The 20,879-nt window shown below is 44.0% G+C and overlaps 1 protein-coding gene across 1 annotated transcript in view; it reads left to right on the plus strand.

Moving 5' to 3' along the window:
- Dennd2c (DENN domain containing 2C) overlaps positions 1-20,879 on the plus strand; it is a 75,029-nt gene that overhangs the window by 24,856 nt on the left and 29,294 nt on the right. Inside the window, exons 2-5 of the mRNA XM_059265983.1 lie at positions 12,308-13,300; positions 14,255-14,385; positions 14,768-14,880; positions 16,987-17,157. Coding sequence (XP_059121966.1) covers positions 12,492-13,300; positions 14,255-14,385; positions 14,768-14,880; positions 16,987-17,157 — 1,224 coding nt within the window. The 5' untranslated portion in view covers positions 12,308-12,491. The remainder of the gene's footprint in view (positions 1-12,307; positions 13,301-14,254; positions 14,386-14,767; positions 14,881-16,986; positions 17,158-20,879) is intronic.

A 20,879-nucleotide genomic window follows, 5' to 3' on the forward strand; every position in this document is an offset into this window, starting at 1 on the left:
ATTTATGTCATATACCAGAGATGATTGGGAGGTATTAATTCAATTTTGATAGCAGAACCTCGGTTCACTTCTAAAAGATCTGCTGCTCCTTGGAAGTGTTGTAGACTTGTGGAGCTCCCCCAGACCAGTGGTTCTCAGCCTTCCTAATGCTACGACCCTTTCGTTCAGTTCCTCAGGTTGTGGTGACCCCCCCCCCCCCAAACCATACAATTATTTTGTTACTACTTCATAACTGAGATTTTGCTACTGTTATGAAAACAATGTAAATATCTGATATGCAGATGGTCTTAGGTGACCCCTGTGAAAAGGTCATTCGACCCTCAAGGGGTCGTAACCCACAGGTTGAGAACAGCTGCCTTAGAGTGTGAATTGATAGGATCTGAGCTTTAGAAACAGCAGCCTGGCAACATTAAGTGAGCGAGATTGAGACAGAGGGCGGGTAGGCCAGGTAGGGTTGAAGAGAAGTAGGGTAAGGGCATACATTAATGTCATCATTCTAAGAGAGAAAAAGAATGAGACGTTTGTCAGGATGTGCACTGGCTCAGCCCCACAGACTGTGAGGTAACGTTCTATAATAATGTGATAACCTTTATCACATACTTTGTACGAGATGCTTTTCATATTATTCACTGTGTCCTCCATGTACTGTGCTGACAAGTCTTATTCCCTTGTTATAAGGGAAAAAGCTAAGGCTCTTGAGAGGCTAGAAGAATCTGTGCTGCTGGGTGAATTAGAGAGGACTTCCATCCAGATGTGTGTACTGCATGCCATGCGCCCTCACACATGGAATAACATGACTCCTGCTGGAGTGGCACAGCATACTTGCTTCTGCGGCTTGTCGCCTTCATTGCTGAAGCAAGTGATTTATTCTGTTCCCTGAGAATAGGTTACAGTCAGAGAATCATCTTGTCTCTCCACTCTTAAAGAAAAAGATATTTTTATTAATTAATTAATTTATTTATTTATTTATTTTTCTGAAACAGGGTTTCTCTTTATAACAGCCCTGGCTGTCCTGGAACTTGCTGTGTACACCAGGCTGGCCTCAGACTCACAGAGATCCACCTGCCTCTGCCTCCCAAGTGCTGGGATTAAAAGTGCCACCACATCCAGCTTATTTAATTATTTTTACTGTTCCTTTAAAAAAATACTTATTTTTACTTTATGTATATGAGTGTTTTCCTGGCTGCATGTATGTGCAACATGTGCAAGCAGTGTCCAAGGAAGTTAGAAGAAAGTGGTAGATCCCTGAAACTGCCACCGTGTGGGTGCTGGGAACTGAACCCAGCTCTTCTCCAAGAGCAACAAGTGGTCTTAACTGCTGAGCCATCTCATGACTCTAAAAAGAGATCTTAAAGATTTTTATGAGCCATCAAAATGGCCAGAGGTCAAGGTACTTACTACAAGCCTACGATCTACACACACACACACACACACACACACACACACACACACACACACACGGGGGGGGGGGGGGGACATGAATGAAGGAATGATAATCTTAAAAACTAAGGAGGGAGCCAGGCAGTGTTGGTGCTCGCCTTTAATCCCAGCACTTGGGAGGCAGAGGCAAATGGATCTCTGTGAGTTTGAGGCCAGCCTGGTCTACAGAGTGAGTTCCAGGACAGTCAGGTATATACAGAGAAACCCTGTCTCAAAAGCCAAAAAACAAAAAACAAAACCAACAACAATCTAAGGAGGGGCTGGAGATATGGCTCAGTGGTTAAGAGCATTGACTGATCTTCCGGTGGACCCAGGTTCGATTCCTAGCACTTACATGATGCTCACAACTTGCCTGTGACTGTGACTCCAGTTCCAGGGGACCTGATACCCTCTCTGACCTCTTTGGGAAGCAGACATGTGGTGCACAGATATACATACAAACAAACCCATACACACACACAAAATGAAGGAAAAATATTACCAATTCAGAATCCTATGTCCAGCAAAACTGTTCTCCCTTCAGGTTCCTGCTTTTGGGCTGTGACAACAGTGTAGGGTACTGATGGGGAAGCAAGCGGAGTCGGCACATTCATGTTTGAACCCAGGGCCACCAGCTCTAGGGCTTTGCTCTTCATGGGGGGGGGTCATTTATCTGTCTCCATCACAGTGACAAATGTGGCAGGGAGAGATTAAGACACACCTTATGACCAGGGAAGTGTCCTTCTGTTTGTTAAAGTGCCGCACACACAGGACATGGAATACATATTATCTCTCTTCACCATGCCATGCTGCTTTTTAAAAGTAATTAATGGGGGCTGCCTTTTTTCCCCCCAGAGATTTTTATCTCTTATCTTTTTCCTGAAATGCCATCCTCAGGACGCCAACAACAATCCCCTTTCCATTTGGCTGTGTTCCTTCAAGTGCTAAGTAGCTGGCAGCTGTTTTCTTCAGATAAACAGTTACTTTGGCTCTAAACATAAAACAAGTGTTATTAAAATAGCCATCTACGCCTAATTCCCCACTTTTCCCACGACCGAAGAAGAACAAGAGCTTAGGTAACCATGGTGGATGGTGTAATGAATGTGTGTGTTCTTCTGGAGCTGGAGCCCCTGCTAGAACTTACACACAAGGCCCTGGGTTCAACCCCAGCTGTGTAGAGGAGGAATCATCCAAGTTTCTCTGTTCCCTGTCATTTATGTAACTCCTCCCCACTCTGTCAACACATTTTTTTTTTTTTGTCACTACAGAAAATTCCCTCATAGTCTTCTGGCCTTCGGCAACCACACTGACCTGTTTTATCCCTGTGAATATCAGTTTTGACTGTTACGAACTCTGATTTAATTGGAATCGTGTAGTATATATGCTTTTGTTTCTGTGGGTTTTGGTTTTGTTTTGTTTTGTTTTTGAGATACATTGAGCTTAATAGTTTTTTGTCAGCTTGGGAAGAGAGAACCTTAATTGAGGGGTTGCCACCATCAGATTGGCCTGTAGTCAAGTCTGTGGAGGCATTTCCTTGATTGATGTGAAAGGGCTCAGCCCACTGTGGGCGGAGCCATCCCTTGGCGTGGTCCTAGGTTGTATAAGAAAACAGGCAGAGCAAACCATGGCCAGCAGGCCAGTCAGCAGCGTTTCCCCATGATCTCCAGTTCCTCCCTGGAGTTCCTGCCCTGACTTCTCTTCGTGATGAACTGTGAACTGTAATAGAAATAAGCCTTTTCCCCTTGGATTGGGTCATGTGTTTATCACGTGATGAGAAGCAGTCTAGGGCATGTATGTGTTTGTCACACATACTGTTACTGTGTTCCTTTCATTGATGGATGGCTATGTCACTATAGTTGGTTTATGCATTCAAATGCTCTAGCTTGAGGCTCTCAGGAATGAAGCTGCCTTCCTGAGAGCTTGTGTCTCTTCCATCTAAAGTCTGTTAGTGGAGTTGCACGTGTGCGTGCGTGCGTGTGTGTGTGTGTGTGTGTGTGTGTGTGTGTGTGTGTGTGTCGGCCATGTCTGAACCGTGTAAGAACCTCTCTGCTGTTGTCTACAGTGGCTGTGCTGTGCTCTGTCACCATCGTCGCTTGAGTTCCAAGCGTTCCAGTACTTAGCCCTGCGGATGGGTTATATAATGGAGACTAATGCTGGTGGGAATCTTCTCATGTGCGTTATTGTGCTTATTGGCTGCTCGTAAGTCTTTGGTAAAGTCTCATCTTACCCACGTGGTTTTGACTTAGTTATGATTGATAATGTGTTCAGGATTCAAGTTCTTGGGTGAATGTGTGTGTGTGTGTGTGTGTGTGTGTGAGAGAGAGAGAGAGAGAGAGAGAGAGAGAGAGAGAGAGAGAAAGAGAGAGAGAGAGAGAGAGAATGTGTCTGTGTTGCTTTGTGTGTATGTGAGTCTATATGTATAAGTGTGTGTATGTGAGTCTATATGTATAAGTGTGTGTATGTGAGTCTATATGTATAAGTGTGTGTATGTGAGTCTATATGTATAAGTGTGTGTATGTGAGTCTATATGTATAAGTGTGTGTATGTGAGTCTATATGTATAAGTGTGTGTGTGTGTGTGTGTGTGTGTGTGTGTGTTACAAGCCAATTTGTGGCTTGCCAGTTCATTTTTCTTTTTTCTTTTCCTTTTTTTTTTTTTTTTTTGGTTTTTTGAAACAGAGTTTCTCTGTGTAGCTTTGGAGCCTGTCCTGGATCTCACTCTGTAGACCAGGCTGGCCTCGAACTCACAGAGATCTGCCTGCCTCTGCCTCCCGAGTGCTGGGATTAAAGGCGTGCACCACCATCTGGCGCCAGTTTATTTTTTCAAACCAACATCTTTAGATGAGCTAAGGGTTTTAATTTTCATAAGGTCTAATTTGAACGTTTTTTCCCCCTTACAGTTCATGCATTAAAACAAACAAACAAACAAACAAAAAACAAAAACAAAAACAAAAACATGCCAGGCGGCGATGGTCCACACCTTTAGTTCCAGCACTCAGGATGCAGAGGGATCTCTGAGTTTTGAGGCCAGCCTGGTCTACAGAGCAAGTTCCAGGATAGCCAGCACTGCACGGAGAAACCTTGTCTCGAAATAAAAATTAAAAAAAAAAAATTAAATGTAAGAAATCTTTTTCAACTTTTAGGGCAGTAGATCTGCAGCAATAAAGTACTTTGAATTAAAAGAGGGGGCAGTTTTTCTTCTTCAAAGTTTTTTCTCCTGTTCCTTTGTTTCTCAAGTTTATAGTTTTCATTCTTAATGCTTAGGTTTATGAGGTACTTCAAGTTAATTTCTGAAGTGGTGTGGGTAACAGTGTGTTTCCCGTGTGGGTACACATTGGTGCCAGTGCTGCTTCAAGGGCTTTCTTTCCCTGCTCTGTGAAAATCCAGCCAGACTCTGTGAGCTGTACTGTTCCATTTGTCTCTGGCTGCCAGTGTGCGTTGTCAGGATTACTGTAGCTGTTGTATCTTATTTTAACTTGTGTTTGTATGGGTATTTTGCCAGTGTGTATATCTGTGCACCGTGTGCGTGTGTGTGCGTGTGCGTGTGCGTGTGCGTGTGTGTGTGTGTGTGTGTGTGTGTGTGTGTGTGTGTGTAGTGCTTGCAGAGGCCAGAAGAGGCATCAGATCCCCTGCTGAAACTGGGCTTGCAAATGGTTGTGAGCAGCCATGTGGGGGCTTGGTATCGAACCTGGGTCCTTTGGAAGAGCAGCCAGTGCTCTAACCACTGAGCCATGCCTAGTCTATTACTGTAGCTTTGTAATGATGTTCCATAGTCACCGTTTTTGTCCCCGAGCTCATTCTTTTGTTTCTGACAGTCACTTAGGCCATTATAGCTCCCTTACACTTTCTGTTCAAAGTTAAATCACCTTGTTGATTTCTGTAACAACATCTGCTTGATTCAGATTGAGAGTGTTTCAAATCTAGGGAATCAATTTGAGAGAATTTGATGTCTTAACAAAACTGAATCTTCAGTTCATTAGTGTATAATATCTAATTTTTATTTTTTTCTTAGCATTATCTTGTCATTTTGTCCTTCCTGTTTTTATCCCTTTCTCTTTTGTTCTCTTCTTTTCTTCTACCATCCCTCTCCCCTGCATCTGGTCCCCATTCCCTCCCACGTAGCCCAGGCTAGCCTTAAACTCAAGATCCTTCTATTTTAGTCTTCTGAGTGCCGGTGTTAAAGGCGTGTGCCACCACAACTTTCCTAGGTCATTCTTGAAATCTGGCCATGAGCTGGCTGCTACCCTCCCAGAAGGAGCTAGGCACTAGTCCCCAGGACTCTCCACTCCTTGTTACACGTTCTGAGTACTTAGCTGGGTTTATGGTTTTCTCCTTTAATACTAATGCGGTTCCCTGTGTGGTGTGTGTGCATGAGCATGCCATAGGTCAACGCTGTGTATCTTCCTCTATTGTTTTCAGTTTTATTTATTTATTTTTTCGAGACTGGGTTTCTCTGTGTAGCCCTGGCTGTCCTGGAACTCTGTAGACCAGGCTGGCTTCAAACTCAGAGATCTGCCTGCCTCTGCTTGCTGGAATTAAAGGCACATGCCACAACCGCCCCACTCTCTCAGTTTTATTTTTTGAATTTTTTTTTTTTACTTTGTATGTGTTTGGGTGTTTTGCCTACATGTATGTCTGTGTAGATGCATGCTTGGTATCCCTGGAGGTCAGAAGAGGGCGTCATATCCTCTGGAAGTAGAGTTATAGATGGTTGTGAACCACCTTGTGGGTACTGGGAATTGAATCCAGGTCCACTGGAAGAACAGCCAGTGCTTTTAAGCACTGAGCCTTTTCTCCAGCCCCTCAGTCTTATTTTTTGAAACAGAGCCTGTCATTGAACCTGGAGCTCACTGATATAGCTGGGGTGGCTATCAAGTCAGCCAGCCATCTCCAGGAATTCTCCTGTTTCTGCTTGCCGTGCTCGCCCTGCCCAGTGCTGGTCCGGACTATATGTATGCACTGCAGTGCTCACCCTGCCCAGTGCTGGGATTATATGAGTGCACTGCAGTGCTCGCCCTGCCCAGTGCTGGGATTATATATATGCACTGCTGTGCTCACCCTGCCCAGTGCTGGGACTATATGAGTGCACTGCAGTGCTCACCCTGCCCAGTGCTGGGACTATATGAGTGCACTGCAGTGCTCATCCTGCCCAGTGCTGGGATTATATGAGTGCACTGCAGTGCTCAGCTTTTATTTTTTGTAAGTGCTGGGATTGAACTCATGTCCTCATGCTTGTTTGGCAGGTGTTTTACTGACTGAAGCCCAGGCCCTTGTCTTCCTGTTCGTTCGTTCTTTCTTTCTTTCTTTCTTTCTTTCTTTCTTTCTTTCTTTCTTTCTTTCTTTCTTTCTTTCTTTTTCTTTCTTTTTCTTTCTTTTTTTTTTCCAGACAGGGTTTCTCTGTGTAGCTTTGCAACCTGTCCTAGAACTCACTCTGTAGCCCAGGCTAGCCTTGAACTCACAGAGATCCACTTGGCTCTGCCTCCCAAGTGCTGGGATTAAAGGTGTGCGCCACCTCTGCCCGGCTTGTTCTTCCATTTTTAGTTATGTCACTTCTTTTTTTTTTTTTTCTTCGAGTCAGGGTTTCTCTGTGTAGCTTTGCGCCTTTCCTGGAACTCACTTGGTAGCCCAGGCTGGCCTTGAACTCACAGAGATCCACCTGGCTCTGCCTCCCGAGTGCTGGGATTAAAGGCGGTCACTTCTTTCTTTAATTAATTAATGGATTTATAATGGCTGACGTGGAGTCTTTGTCTGCTAACCGCCATGTCTGTTGCTTTTTTCTTTTTTTAAATTTTATGCTTTGGCAATGAATATGATCAACATTAATACTACAATTATGACTCAACTTGCCATTTTAAGAAGATTTATTTTATTTTAAATTATGAGTATGTATATGGGTAGTGTATATGAGTGCAGGTGCTCAAGGAAGCCAGAGACATTGGATCCCCCAGAGCTGAAGTTCCAGGTACCTTTGAATTGCCATGTGGGTGCTGGGAACTGAACTTGAGTCCTCTGCAAGAACAATATTTGCTCTTAGCCACTGAGCCATCTCTCCAGCCCTGTCTGTCTGTGAATTTGAACATTTCCTGAGCCTGTGTGAACTCGGTGTTGGTCAGTTTACAGTTCCCTCCTGGTTGGTCTTTGCCTATGGGTTGTTGATTGCCCAGCCACATAGTATTTCCTCTCCATTTGCAGCTCAATGCTTAGCCAAGGCTTCATGTAAATTGTGTAAATTGCTGACTCTCCCCCATCCCTTCTTTTTCGGATAACTTTTCCTGGAAAGCTCTGTTTGCTTTTAGCCTTTTCAGACTTGAGTCTCTTTATCTCCAGTTTAGCAAGGTCACCACACCCTGTGGGGCTCCCCAGCTCAGTGTTGTGTTCTGGAATGCCTCCAGGGAGAAAGTGAGGCCCAGCTTCCTTGAGGGATCACAGTCCTGTGTGCCTGTATACAATATAGAAAGCATTTATCTTCTGTACAGTTGTGTGGCTGCACAATCAAGGCAAGTCCACTCATCATTCTATCATGGCTACAGGTGAGTTTTCCTGCTTGTTTCCACTAGTTCTCTCTCTCTCTCTCTCTCTCTCTCTCTCTCTCTCTCTCTCTCTCTCTCTCTCTCTCTCCTTTCCCTGCCCCCCTCTTTGGTTCTTTGGTTTTTCAAGACAGGGTTTCTCTGTATAACAGCCCTGGCTGTCCTGGAACTTGCTTTGTAGACCAGACTGGCCTAGAACTCACAGAGGTCCTCATATCTCTGCCTCCCAAATGCTGGGATTAAAGGCATGCGACACCACTTCCAAGCCATTGGTTTCTTTGTAATTAAGGTGAAATTTTTATATCATAAAATTGACCATTTTGTCTCTTTATCACTTAGTGAGCCAGCTTTTAGGATGATCTAAATTGGAGCTTAAAAGATGGCTCCAGGGCAAAGTGCTTGTCACCAGTACCCATGAAAATGCTAGGCAGGTGTGGTCTCCAGCCTGTAATTCCAGTACTTGGGAAGTGGAGAGAGCAAGCTAGACTAGCCGAATGGGTAGACTAGCCAAATGGGTAGACTAGCCGAATGGGTAGACTAGCCGAATGAGTAGACTAGCCGAATGAGTTAAGCTCTAAGTTCAAGGGAGAAACCCTGCCGCAGTAAATACTGAAGTAGAGAGCAGTTGAGGAAGAGTCCAGGTGTCAACCACTGGCCTCTGCTCTACAAATGTACACATGTAAAAAATAAGAAAAGAAGAAAGAATGATCTAAATTATTATGGCAAGTTCATCCATTTAATTAGATAGTTGGGAAGGATCTGAAGAAACTTGCTCTGTACGAGACTTTGGTAAATTGAGCATCCATATTCTCTTGTCCAAAGAGAATTTGTTACCTGACTGGAATCACATTGCTTCCTGTAATATGGTGAACACACGTGACATTTTAAGCTGATAACTGCGTTTTATGTATTTATTTGATCGATGTAAATACACTGGAGAACAACAGAAAATAAAAGCAAAGAAGCCTGATTTAAAATCCTCTTCGAGGGTTGGAGAGATGGCTCAGTAGTTAAGAGCACTGACTGTTCTTCCAGAGGACCTGAGTTCAGTTCCCAACACCCACATGGCAGCTCACAACTGTCTGTAATTCCAATCCTAGGGTACTAAAACACCAATGTACATGAAATAAATTAGTTTTTTTTTAAGTGCACTAAAATCCCCTTCGAGCATTCTGTTTTCTACTTTAACTTGAGAGTGCTTAATTTGCATGTTTTTGCTCTCCCGGAGTCCTGCTGAGTCGCTGTGCCTCCAGCTGTGATCACCGTCTGTGATCACCCACTGTGACCACGCACATTCCCTCTCCGCCTTCTCCTTTGAGTCCTACCTGACTTCAGAGGTCTTTCGTAGCCACAGAAGTCCTTTGGTTCCTGTGGTTTTAAGAGAACACGCAGTGTTTAAACTGTGAAATGTTTGCAGTGGTGTGCTTGCAAGAAGTCTGAGCAAGTTTGAAAAGGCGATCTGTGGTAAATGTGAATAAGGTGACCTCACTTAGGGAGGTTTTAAAAAGATGAAGGTTGGAAGAGACCTTGAAAACTGACCTGCATTTATGGGGCAGACAGAGGGTCTGTTCATAGTAGAGGTCAAGACAGGAGGCAGGGGGATCAGGCATGGGGTTTGAAAGTTCTTTTAAGCCAGGAGAGACATGGAGAAGAGGTACTGGGGAGAATACGAGATATCTGAGGCAAGTTTTGTCTGACAAGTTAGTTATTTTTAGTGAGACCATATTAGGCAAGTCATATAATAAAAGGAATGTACTAATTTGGAAAGCAGGTGGCTTGCACCTGCAATCCGGTCTAAGCCGCCTGGGCTATAGAATGAGACCTTGTCTCAAAAAGCAAGCAAAAAGAAAAATACAGAACCTTCAGTTTTGCAAAAAGAACTATTAGAACTGTGAAGTTAGCTATAAAGGGTTTGTCGTCGTCGTTGTTTTTTATTTTATCAGTGCAGTCATAAATGTGCTTAAAAGGCATCAGAACTTGTGTGCTTTATTTTGAGACAGGATCTCTTTCTGTACTTCAGAGACTGGCCTCAAATTCACAATCCTCCTGCCTCAGCCTGAGCGCTGAGACTGTAGGCATTGTATCGCTACACCTTGGCTTTAAACTTGATTCACTTGTGAAAGCATACAATGAGAACACGTAAGGTTTCTCTCCTGTAGCTAAAGCTGCCTGCTGCTACTTGAAGAGCACCAGTCTACAGGGTTTATATGTGGGGGGAATGCTTTATATGTGGGGGGGATGCTTTATATGTGGGGGGAATGCTTTATATGTGGGGGGGATGCTTTATATGTGGGGGGGATGCTTTATATGTGGGGGGGATGCTTTATATGTGGGGGGGATGCTTTATATGTGGGGGGGATGCTTTATATGTGGGGGGAATGCTTTATATGTGGGGGGGATGCTTTATATGTGGGGGGGATGCTTTATATGTGGGGGGAATGCTTTATATGTGGGGGGGATGCTTTATATGTGGGGGGAATGCTTTATATGTGGGGGGGATGCTTTATATGTGGGGGGATGCTTTATATGTGGGGGGAATGCTTTATATGTGGGGGGGATGCTTTATATGTGGGGGGGATGCTTTATATGTGGGGGGGATGCTTTATATGATGTGGGGGGAATGCTTTATATGTGGGGGGAATGCTGCAGATTTAGCCATTTGTTGCCAGTTAAATTTTCAGGTTAACCAAAAAAAATTTTTTTCTTTTTTTTGGTTTTTTGGAGACAGAGTTTCTCCGTGTAGTTTTGGTGCCTGTCCTGGATCTCGCTCTGTAGACCTTTGCCTCCCGAGTGCTGGGATTAAAGGCATGCACCACCACTGCCCAGCTTAAATAATTTTTGTAGCTCTGAAAGTTTTCACTTCCCCTCTGTTTTCCCCGAGTAGACCGGAAGCCTTTCGGAAGCCAGTCCATCCTGTCTGTAATGAAGAAAATCCTAGTATCAGAGACTCTCGAAAGTATCAGGAGCAAGAAAAAGAAAGATGTTTGCAGTCTTGATCAACGGTAGCTGAATGCGGTGTCCTGCGTTGTCCTGCTTCAGTGTTACTGTTTCATCAGGGGCTCTCGCTGGGTGCAGTTATCCAGTTATCCAGTGTTCTAGAGGCTGGAACAGAGGATTGTGACTAATCTGAGGCCAGTCTGGGCTCCAGAGTGAGTTCTAGGAAAGGCACAAAGCTACACAGAGAAACCCTGTCTCAAAAAACCAAATAAATAAATAAATCTGTGTGTGTGTGTGTGTGTGTGTGTGTGTGTGTGTGTGTGTGTGTGTGTGTATCAGTCCAGTTTGGTCAGCTGTACTGACAGAGCCAGGCTAAGATAGTTTCCTGCTTGTTAATCGGGGCCACGCAGATGAAGCAGGAGGAAGGATGACCCTACCTCGGGAAGTTCTGAATCGATGCTATTTATAACACTGTGCAGCGGAATGGGAGAGCAGCTCTCTGCTCAGTGGCAGGAAAAGTTTCAGCCAGCCTTCACATGTGAGGAAGCGGTTTATGGAGCTGGCTGAGTGAAGCCTCTGTGAAAGGAAGGAAGAGCAAGGTGATTGTGCTGATCTGAGTCTAGGGCGTGGTGACAGAGACGTGGGAAATGCAGCCGCGGACAAGATAATGGGGGCCTTTGGATTGGGTCTCTTCAGCAGCCTGTGTGAAATCCTGGGTTGCTAACAGTTCAGCTGAAATAAGGGTATGTGAGGGCTAGTAGATGTAGCAGCAGAAGACAGGAGGAGGAAATTAGCTGCTGATGTGTTTGTGAATTGGTTCCTGTCTAGACGTGTAAATTCACTTTTTAATTACTGGATGCAATTCTGCTTCTGTGTGCTTTTTGTTTTGAAACAGGGTCTCACTATAGCCCTGGCTGTCCTGGAACTCACTATGTAGATCAGGCTGGCCTCAAACTCAGAGAGCTCCTCTGCCTCTGCCTCTTGAGTGCTGCCATTAAAGGCCTGCATCACTATGCCCAGCCTTATGTGTGATTTCTGTAATGTTACATTGGTCCTTGTTTCATTAAGAGAGAGTTTCATAAAGAATAGATTTATGAGCTGGAGGTGTATGTTGCTCAGTGATAGAGTGCTTGCCTAGCATGCATCAGGCTCTAGTACCACATACACAAAAAAAAGAGTTGACTCATTACAAAATAATGTATATATTTTGCAAAGTATTAAATATAGCAGAGTATTAAAGCTGACAGCTGGAAATAGCATCAGGAATATTTTCTTAGTAGGATTGGCTTCATGGAGTTGAATTACAGGCACATTTTTTACAAATTCAATATAAATGAATTATTTAGTGCTGGGTGGGCAGTGTTCAGTGGAGTTTAAAGTAAGAAATGATGAAACTATGTTAATATTCCTGTCTCATTTTAATAGGATCATTCACGATACAGCTGTAGCTGTTTTCAACAAAGATCAGTGATGAAAATTGTTTTTAACAAGATACCTCCAAGTTAAGCATGAAAGGAAAATACTGGAATCATTTCTGTTCTGACATGATAATGAATACAGCATTTTCCAGCTAACATGTAATGGCAGCTTTCTGAGACCGTCCCTTGTCATGCACCCCACCGGGAACATGGATGTTGGCTTTACTCGGTCCTCTGTTCAGACCCTGTCCCGAAGTCACTGCAAAAACATCAAACAGAAGATTTCCCAGTGGGAAGGAAGGGCCAACGGTGTAGCTAAGCCAGCTAGGTTTCACCCCAAAGACTTTGGGGTGAGGTATACTAACTGCCACCAAGAGGTTCCTCCTCATAAACGTCCCGCTGGTGACGAAAGCAGCAACTCTCAGAACGGGGCTTTACCCAGGAGTGCAGATGCCGACAGCCGTGATCAAAGTGAGCGTGAAGGCGAGCAGCGAGACTCTAAAGACGCCCACCCCTCAGAAACTGGACCAGACTCCAACCGGGTGTGTGCTCGGGTCAAACAGATTGAAAGCCAGAGAGATGTCGCTGTGGGTCCAGAGGCTTCATTACCTCCAGGAAACTTCTATACCTCACAGATACTGTGGAAAAGATTAGAAGCGCTTCCCCCAGATAAAGTCTTGAATTTGGCTTTAGCCCCTTGTGACTCTACAGAGAAAGAACCGAATTTCAGAGTTCTGGATAGTTCTTATGGGATGACCAAGAGCTTGGAAAATATTTATTGTGAACCCGAGGGGCAGGAATGTGGACCCTCTATAAATCCTTTGCCCAAACCCCGTCGGACATTCAGGTATTTATCTGAATCTGGCAGTGTGCCATATAAAGAAAGAAACTGTGACCAAAAGTACTGTGAAAAGAATTCCTGTGCGGAGTCTTCTTTGCCTTCTTCTCAGGATCCTGAGCCAAAGAAATACGGTGGGAAGATCAGAGGGAGATCCAAAAGGTGTGTCTTCATCTTGCAGGTCGTGATTTGTAGTACGTGATTCTTGAGTGCTTCCCCCGGTAATCCAAGTTCCCTTTCCCAATGTGGAATCCAGGCTTCAGTTGAGCATGTCAGGATGCTGACAGCCTAGAGGGGAGGTAGGAGGGGGAAGCAGAAGTGTAGAAATACAGCTACCTTCTACCACCCAGGAGCATCAAGTGGCGTCTTCAAGAACTCCTAAGGCTGGGTAGGGTGGTACATACTGTATTTCTATTACCAGGAAGGCTGAGGCAGGAGGATCACCACAACTTTGAGGCTAGCCTGAGCTATATACATAGTGACTTAGAAACCAGCTTGACTTCCATAGCAAGACATTATCTTATCCCCCATTGCCCAACCCCAAAAGAGCTTTTAGGTAAGCAGGTCCATTCTTTTACTTCATTTAGGACATGGTGGCCTCAGCCTCACTTTTAATTAAGGAGTAATTCTTGGGGCTGGAGAGATGGCTCAGCAGGTAAGAGCACTGGCTGCTCTTCCAGAGGACCTAGGTTTTATTCCCAGCACCCACATGGCATCTCAGAACCATCTGTAACTCCAGTTCCAGGGGATGCAACACCCTGTTCTGGCATTTATGGGCACCAGACACACAAGTGTTGTATAGACATGCTTGTAGGCAGAACATATAAAGTAAAAATAGTTACTTTAATTAATTAATTAGTTTATTTATTTATTTATTTATTTATTTATGAATCTTCGAGACAGGGTTTCTCTGTATAGCTTTGGCTATACTGGCCTCAAACTCACAGAGATCTGCCTGCCTTTGCCTCCTGAGTGCTGGGATTAAAGGCGTGTGCCACTATGCTGGAGCATTTTTGTAATTTTTACACACAAGTCTTTAAAATTTCTGTCTTCTCTTATCATTTAGCGATCACAGTTTTTGAAGGTGTAACTTTAAAATGTATCTCCTTTCTTAAGGAAATCCTTTGAATTTGAAGATATTCAGCACTTTCGGAATTCACGGAAGATACATGAAGAACTTGGGAGAAATGCTGGGTCAGCACTTTATTACACACAGTCTGAGGATAATATCTACGAGGATATTCTATGTAGGTGTCCATGCTTTGCAGTTAAATTTAATGAGTATTTGGTGATGCCCCTCATTGCACAGTGGTCTTTCTTTTACAATCAAACATCTTGTTTTATCTTTGTTTTTCTAATATGGAAACATCTGGTGTATAAAGTTTTTCATCATTAATGAGTTTTACAACTAGTATAATGGATGACTCAGTTGAGAAGTAAATGTTTACAGTATAGTGTTTTGAAAGTTCTTTAGCTTGGTTGAACATTGGAGTGATGTATAAACTTAAAATGCCATTCATTGCTCTTACGGCTTTACATCCCCGCAAGAATGTGGATGTTCCTTACCGATAGCCACTGTTCCCACTCACATAAGTGTTCTTCTAAGCAGTGTTCATGTGGTTTTTAAAGATCCAGCCAAGGAAAATCCCTATGAAGATATTCCAGTGCAGTCTTTCCCCGTTTGGAGATCCCCTTCAGCATGGAGGCTGCCACCTGCTAAGACGGCCTTCAGAGCACCCAAGGTATAACAGAGACTTCACTGAAGAACACAGGAGACCCCTGTGCATGATCCATATAAAAGGTGGCGGTGGTTGAACTGGGGCCCAAACTAGGAGGCACTGAAATGTAGATTTTGTTGTCTGTGGGGGTGTTTTGTTTGTTTTAAAGTTTAGGTATGCAAGTTTCTTTTTAAAATTTCTTTGCTTTGCTATTGGTTGCTTAATCTTAGTGTTTCAAAAATAATTTAGTATAAATAAGTTTGGACTAGAGCTCTCTCAGCTTTTCTACTTGCAACCCCTTTTCATCCAAGGGGAAAAGTTGTTTTGAGAAAGGGTCTCACTGTGTAACCCCAGCTGCTCTGGAACTCACTATGTAGACCAGGCTAGCTGTGAACCCACCGATATTAGCTGCCTCTGCCTCCAGAGTGCTCAGATTAAAGTTCTGTGCCACCACACCCATCCACCCAGGAAATTTTTACATGACCACAGATATATAGGTATGTAATTGGTATACAGATTAAACCTTTGTTGACGATAAGTCATAAAGAAATACATTTTACAACAGTTTTTTGTATATATAGCATGTAATTTTACCATTTATTAAAGACAAAAGCAAATATACATGCTACTGAGATGGGTGTGCTTATTTTCACATAAAGGATTGAATCCTGGCTGGGTGTGTAGGAGGTGGATCTCTGTGCATTTGAGGTCAGCCTGGCTTACATAGTGAGCTGCAGACCAGCCAAGGCTGCGTAGTGAAACTCTGTCCCAACCCTGCCCCCTCCCCCCTGCAAAGGATTGAATCTTGGCTCATACTTGATGTTGTAGTACAAAATGACAGAAGTTCATGGCTATTACAGACATGGGAAATTCTGTCCTAACCCAAAACCAAAATTCATTTAATGATGTTTAAATGTTTTTATTATGTGTATGGGTGTGCATCACCTGCCTGTGGATATGTGCACATGAATGCAGGTGCCCTTGAATGCCAGCACGATCTGATTCCTAGGAGCTGAGTTACAGACCTTGTGAGCTTCCTGACATGGGTGCTGGGACCTGAACGCAGGTTCTCTGGAGAGCAACAGCACTCTTAAACATTGAGGGATTTCTCCAGCCCCATCATTTAATTTTTTTCTTCTTTTCTTTTTGATTTTTTGTGACAGGGTTTCTCTGTATATCCCTGGCTGTCCTGGAACTTGCTCTGTAGACCAGGCTGCCCTTGAACTCAGAGTTCCACCTGCCTCTGCCTCCCACGTGCTGGGATTAAAGGCATGTGACACCACTGCCCAGCTTCATTTAACGACTTTTATGAAACTCAAATTATCAACTCAAATAGCAATTTTAAAATCAAACATTCTAACACAATAAAAATCCACTAACTTGAGACATGCTGAGGCACAAGAGCAGGGAAATATGGAAATCTTTGCTTTTCACAATTAAACTATCATGTTTGCAAAGACGGAAAGGACACTGAGCATGTGAGATGGAAACGTTGCAGTTTATAACACGCAGTAGTCTCACATCTCAACCAAGCGTGTAATGGAGGTGTATGACATGAAGCATGTGAGTGCAAAGGGCATGTGCTGTGTGTTCAGAGCCGAGGCTGCAGTGAAGTCACCCCATGCGGCACACGTGAGCACTGCCAGAAACCACCTCAGATTCTTCATGGCCTGGATTTAAATTAATTTTTGGTTGTTGGTGTGCAGAAACCTTTTACTGTGGCTGAATTTCTTATGACTCCCCCGTTCAGTTATCAAGTCAACAACCTATGGTTTAAGTAGCTGTGCTTTAGACGGGCTATGAACTTTTCAGTTCTCTGTAGTTCCCAGTGCTCTGTATATGTTCACATCAGCCTGTGGCCTCAATTACCCACCCACTCCCTGCAAGCTTTGAGAACCGTTGTTTGAGTTGGTAGAGATGATGTGCTGTTATCCCTTGGGAATTTGATTATATCACAGGCCTTGAGCTTTGGATTAGAAAATGGAGAAGCTACTTACAAGATGAGAAGGAATTGCAGAATCCCCATTTGGGATGGGTTTCAAGGAAAGATAGCATTTTTCAGGGTAGACTTTGATTGAAAACAGGCATTACTAGAAACGACCTTATCTTACCAGTATTCTCCTGTTCCAGCTTCCTCCAAAGCCCCAGTTCCTTCAGCGGAAGACTATGGAGCTGAAGAACTCTCAAGCTTACTTGCGATCAAAGCTCACCAAGGACACCACTTTGCCTGTCACGTTAACAGAGTGGAAGCTTTTCCGAGCTGGAGAAGTGGTTAACAGGAAAAAGAGAAATCTCCCAAGGGTGAGGAGTCCAGAACACTCATTCTTAAAACTTTACCCCAGCATTTTAATAAGGGAGAATGAATAAGCGTTAGAACGAGCGGAGTAATAGGTTAGACCTTGCCTGCTGGAGTTAGCTCTGGAAGGCAACCTTGAGTTTGGAATTTTTGCTCACTCAGGAAATGACACAGATGGCTTCTGTCGTTCCTCGCGGGTTGGAAACCTGACGTCAGGTGGAGGGCTTCACTTGAGGTGTCTTGGCTCTTGTTGATAATCAGCTGTCTGTCTCAAGGAGATGCCAGCCTCAAACAAAAGGAGAGTCTGTTGATTCATTTCTTGTGCCAGAGTTTACAGATTTTCTGTAATGATGAAGTATATGCCATTTATTAGGACTGAAATGGCCATTCAGAGGTGGGGAAAAGAAAACCAGACTACAGCTTGGTACTAGACATTATCAAAAACATAGGAAATAAATGAATGACCTTGCCCTCAAGGGAGGGGAAGGGTAGTAAGTGCTCCTCCACCATTTTGACCAGAATTGGTAATAAGCAGAATATTTTTTTAAAATGAGATTACTTGTAGCCATATCTTCTTTTAGGAGAGACATTTATAAAGTTATGTGATTTTTTTTTTTTTTTAAATTTTGCCATGGGTGTCCAGGTCCCCTGAAACTGGAGTTTCAGACAGGTGTGACCTGCCATGTGGGTGCTGGGAATTGAACTCAGGTCCTCTGGAAGAGGAGTCAGCACTCTTAACCCCTGAGCCATCTCTCCAGCCCCCGAAAATATTTTTAAACTCTGTTTAATTAAGATGTTTTCAGGATTGATATAGTAGCAGTAATATGCATAATGAAGAAATCAGATCACTGAAATAGTTTTCCTTCCATAATGCCAGGTGGATTAGCTCATATATTCATTTAGCACATGCATTTTGTACCTGACTTTAACATTAAACAAAAGTCACAGCTGTTTCTTGGTTAGTGGCCACTGATTGGTTCCTTGGCAAATCTTGTGTTCCAGAGTTAATTTAATTCTTCTGGTCTGTTTCCTGCCCTTGCTCTTGGGCAGGCATCCTGCCGGAGCTTTCTCTCCAGGAAGATCACTCTGGCACCCCCAGAAGCCTCTCCTGTGACTCCAGAACAGCAGATCATGTGTTCCTAGAGCAAGGATACAGACTCCTAAGGGATTCTGCTTGAGATTTCTAACCCTTGAAATGGCATTAGCAGCTGTTCAGGAATTTCAGACACGGGTTAAATGAGGGAGAGCTGGGGTGTGGCTCAGTGTTAAAGCTGTTGTCCATTAGTGTGCGGCTCTGAATTCAGTCCTCTGCTTCACAAAAGAACAAGCAAGGGACAGCCCAGGAGAGTCTGCAGGGCTTCCTGCCAATCACCTTCCGGTTTGGGCTACTTTATGTGCTTCTGATATCCGGAGGTGATTCACTTTCTGATAACCGGATAGGACCAACTCTTCCTTTTCTTTAAAAAAAAGAAGAAGAAGAAGTTGATACAAGGTCTCATATATCTCAGGCTGGCCTTGAAATCACACTCTGTAGCTGAAGATGACCTTGAACTTTTTTGGGGGTGGGGAGTTTTGTTTTTTTCAGGACAGGGTTTCTGTGCATCCCTGACTGTGCTGGAACTCACTTTATAGACCAGGCTGGCCTCGAACTCACAGAGATCCACCTGCCTCTGCCTCAAGTGCTGGCATTAAAGTCGTGCACCACCATCTGGCTATATCCCCAGATCTGTGTCATAGAATTTTCCCCAAAGTTTTTTTGGAAAATGAAGAAAAAGAAAATGGTATTGCCTTTTTTGGGGGGGTGGAGGGAGACACCACTCTCACTGTGTAGCCCAGGTTGGCTTTGAACTGCCATCCTCCTACTTCGGCCTCCATAGCTCGTTCGTTGGTGAGATTATAGGCAGGTGTCTGTCCTCATCCCCAAGCTGGTGGTGTACTTTTGATTGCTGGCAGAAACAAGCCATTAACACTATTTATGACTCTCTAGAGTAAATCTCTTGAAGGGGCTGGAGAGATGGCTCAGCAGTTGGGAGCCATATTGCTCTTTTCAGAGGACCCAAGTTCACGTCCCAGCACCCACAATGTGCAGTTCACAACCACCTGTAATTCCACCTGCAGAGGATTTAACACCTCTGGCCTCCTCAGGCAGCTGCACTCACATGCACAAACCCACGAGTGCCTGGACCCATACATTTAAAAATAATAAAAATAAACCTTGCAAAAAGATTTTAAGTCCTTTTAGGGTGTCCCAGATTCAGTATAAATTTTGGTGGGGTTTTGTTTGTTTGTTTGTTTGTTTTTGAGTATATTCAGAGACATAGCATAAGAAAAGCAGTTTTCTTTAATCCCAGCAATCAGGAGGCAGAGGCAGGCGGATCTCTGTGAGTCCGAGGCCAGCCTGGTCTACAAAGCGAGTTCCAGGAAAGGCACAAAGCTACACAGAGAAACCCTGTCTCAAAAAAAAAAAAAAAAAAAAAAAAAAAAAAAAAAAAGAAAAGAAAAGCAGTTTTCATTTATGTCCTCCTCTCTGATGACTCCAGCTGTCCCTGGAAGGGACATTGCTTTCTGATCTAGTCCATATGCCTGGTCCCCACCCTTCCTTCCTTTCCCTGCTGTGGAAGCCTGTGTGGGATTGCTGGTGCCGTCCCTGGTGCTTTGTTGTTTGTGGCTGGCAAGTAAAGCAGCTGCTGTCACTTGCTTCTGCCATCTCACAGTGTGTGCTGCAGCTGCAGAGGAGGTGTAGGCTCCTCGTCCGAGCTCATAGCCAGAATTTTAGGTTCCCTTAATCCGCTATTCCCAGAACAGTAGTTTCCTTCAAAATATGTGGGCATGCTTTTGCTTCTACTTTGTAAGTCCACGTTAATATTTACTCTGTCCTAGGTGTTTCTGCAAACCTAAAACTTGTTTGCTCTCATAAATCTTTTCTGTAGTCTGTAGAAATACCTTTTTCTTTTGGATTCTCCTGCTTGCTTTTGTGTAAGGGCAACACCGAAGAATACTGGCGAGTTTTCACTTGAACGGCAGCTCTAGAAATCCTCTAAGAGAGCAAGTTCGTCTAGAGATGTGAAGACCTGCCCGTGTTTCTCCCCTGCTTTTGTAGTGGACTGATTGAGCTTGCTGCCTTAGGGACGCTGCCTTAGGGAACGCTCTCCTCAACTGTCTGGACCCCTCTGCACTGTGCGCTTACTGTTCTGTCTAGGCCGATAAAGCAGGATGAATACTTAAGCCTGGAACCTTAAGAAAAGAGAAAAGTAGGCGTGGAAAAGCTAGTCAGCTCCTCCTTTTAAAACGTCTGTTGATGTCACGGCTCGGAGGGACCCTTCTTTCCACCTCAGTCTCAGTCTGTGTCTCTCTCTCTGACTCTCCTCCACACACTCACCTTTTCCCCAGTATTAGGAAAGAATTCTGAGTAATGCTTACTAAATAGAAGCAGCTATACAACGATTTAAAAATAAATGATCTGATTGCAGTTCTTGAGGTGTAGATTGATGAGTGGAGAGAGGGGAAGGCATAGTTTTGTATGGAATAATTTGAGAGTTTCCCAATTTTATGACATCTCTAAAATAAGTTGCAGTATTTATACCCACAGTGGCAAAGAGTGTGCTCCTTTTGACAAAAGCTCCAGAAGCGTGATTATCTCCTCTTGGGAGGGACTCCTGGAGCAGAGGCAGCTAAAGCCCCACCCTGCAGTGGGTGGACTGTTCCCCTTCCTGCTCCGAGCGAGCAA

Source organism: Peromyscus eremicus, chromosome 6, assembly GCF_949786415.1.
Source record: "Peromyscus eremicus chromosome 6, PerEre_H2_v1, whole genome shotgun sequence".
Classification (NCBI taxonomy): Eukaryota; Metazoa; Chordata; class Mammalia; order Rodentia; family Cricetidae; genus Peromyscus; species Peromyscus eremicus.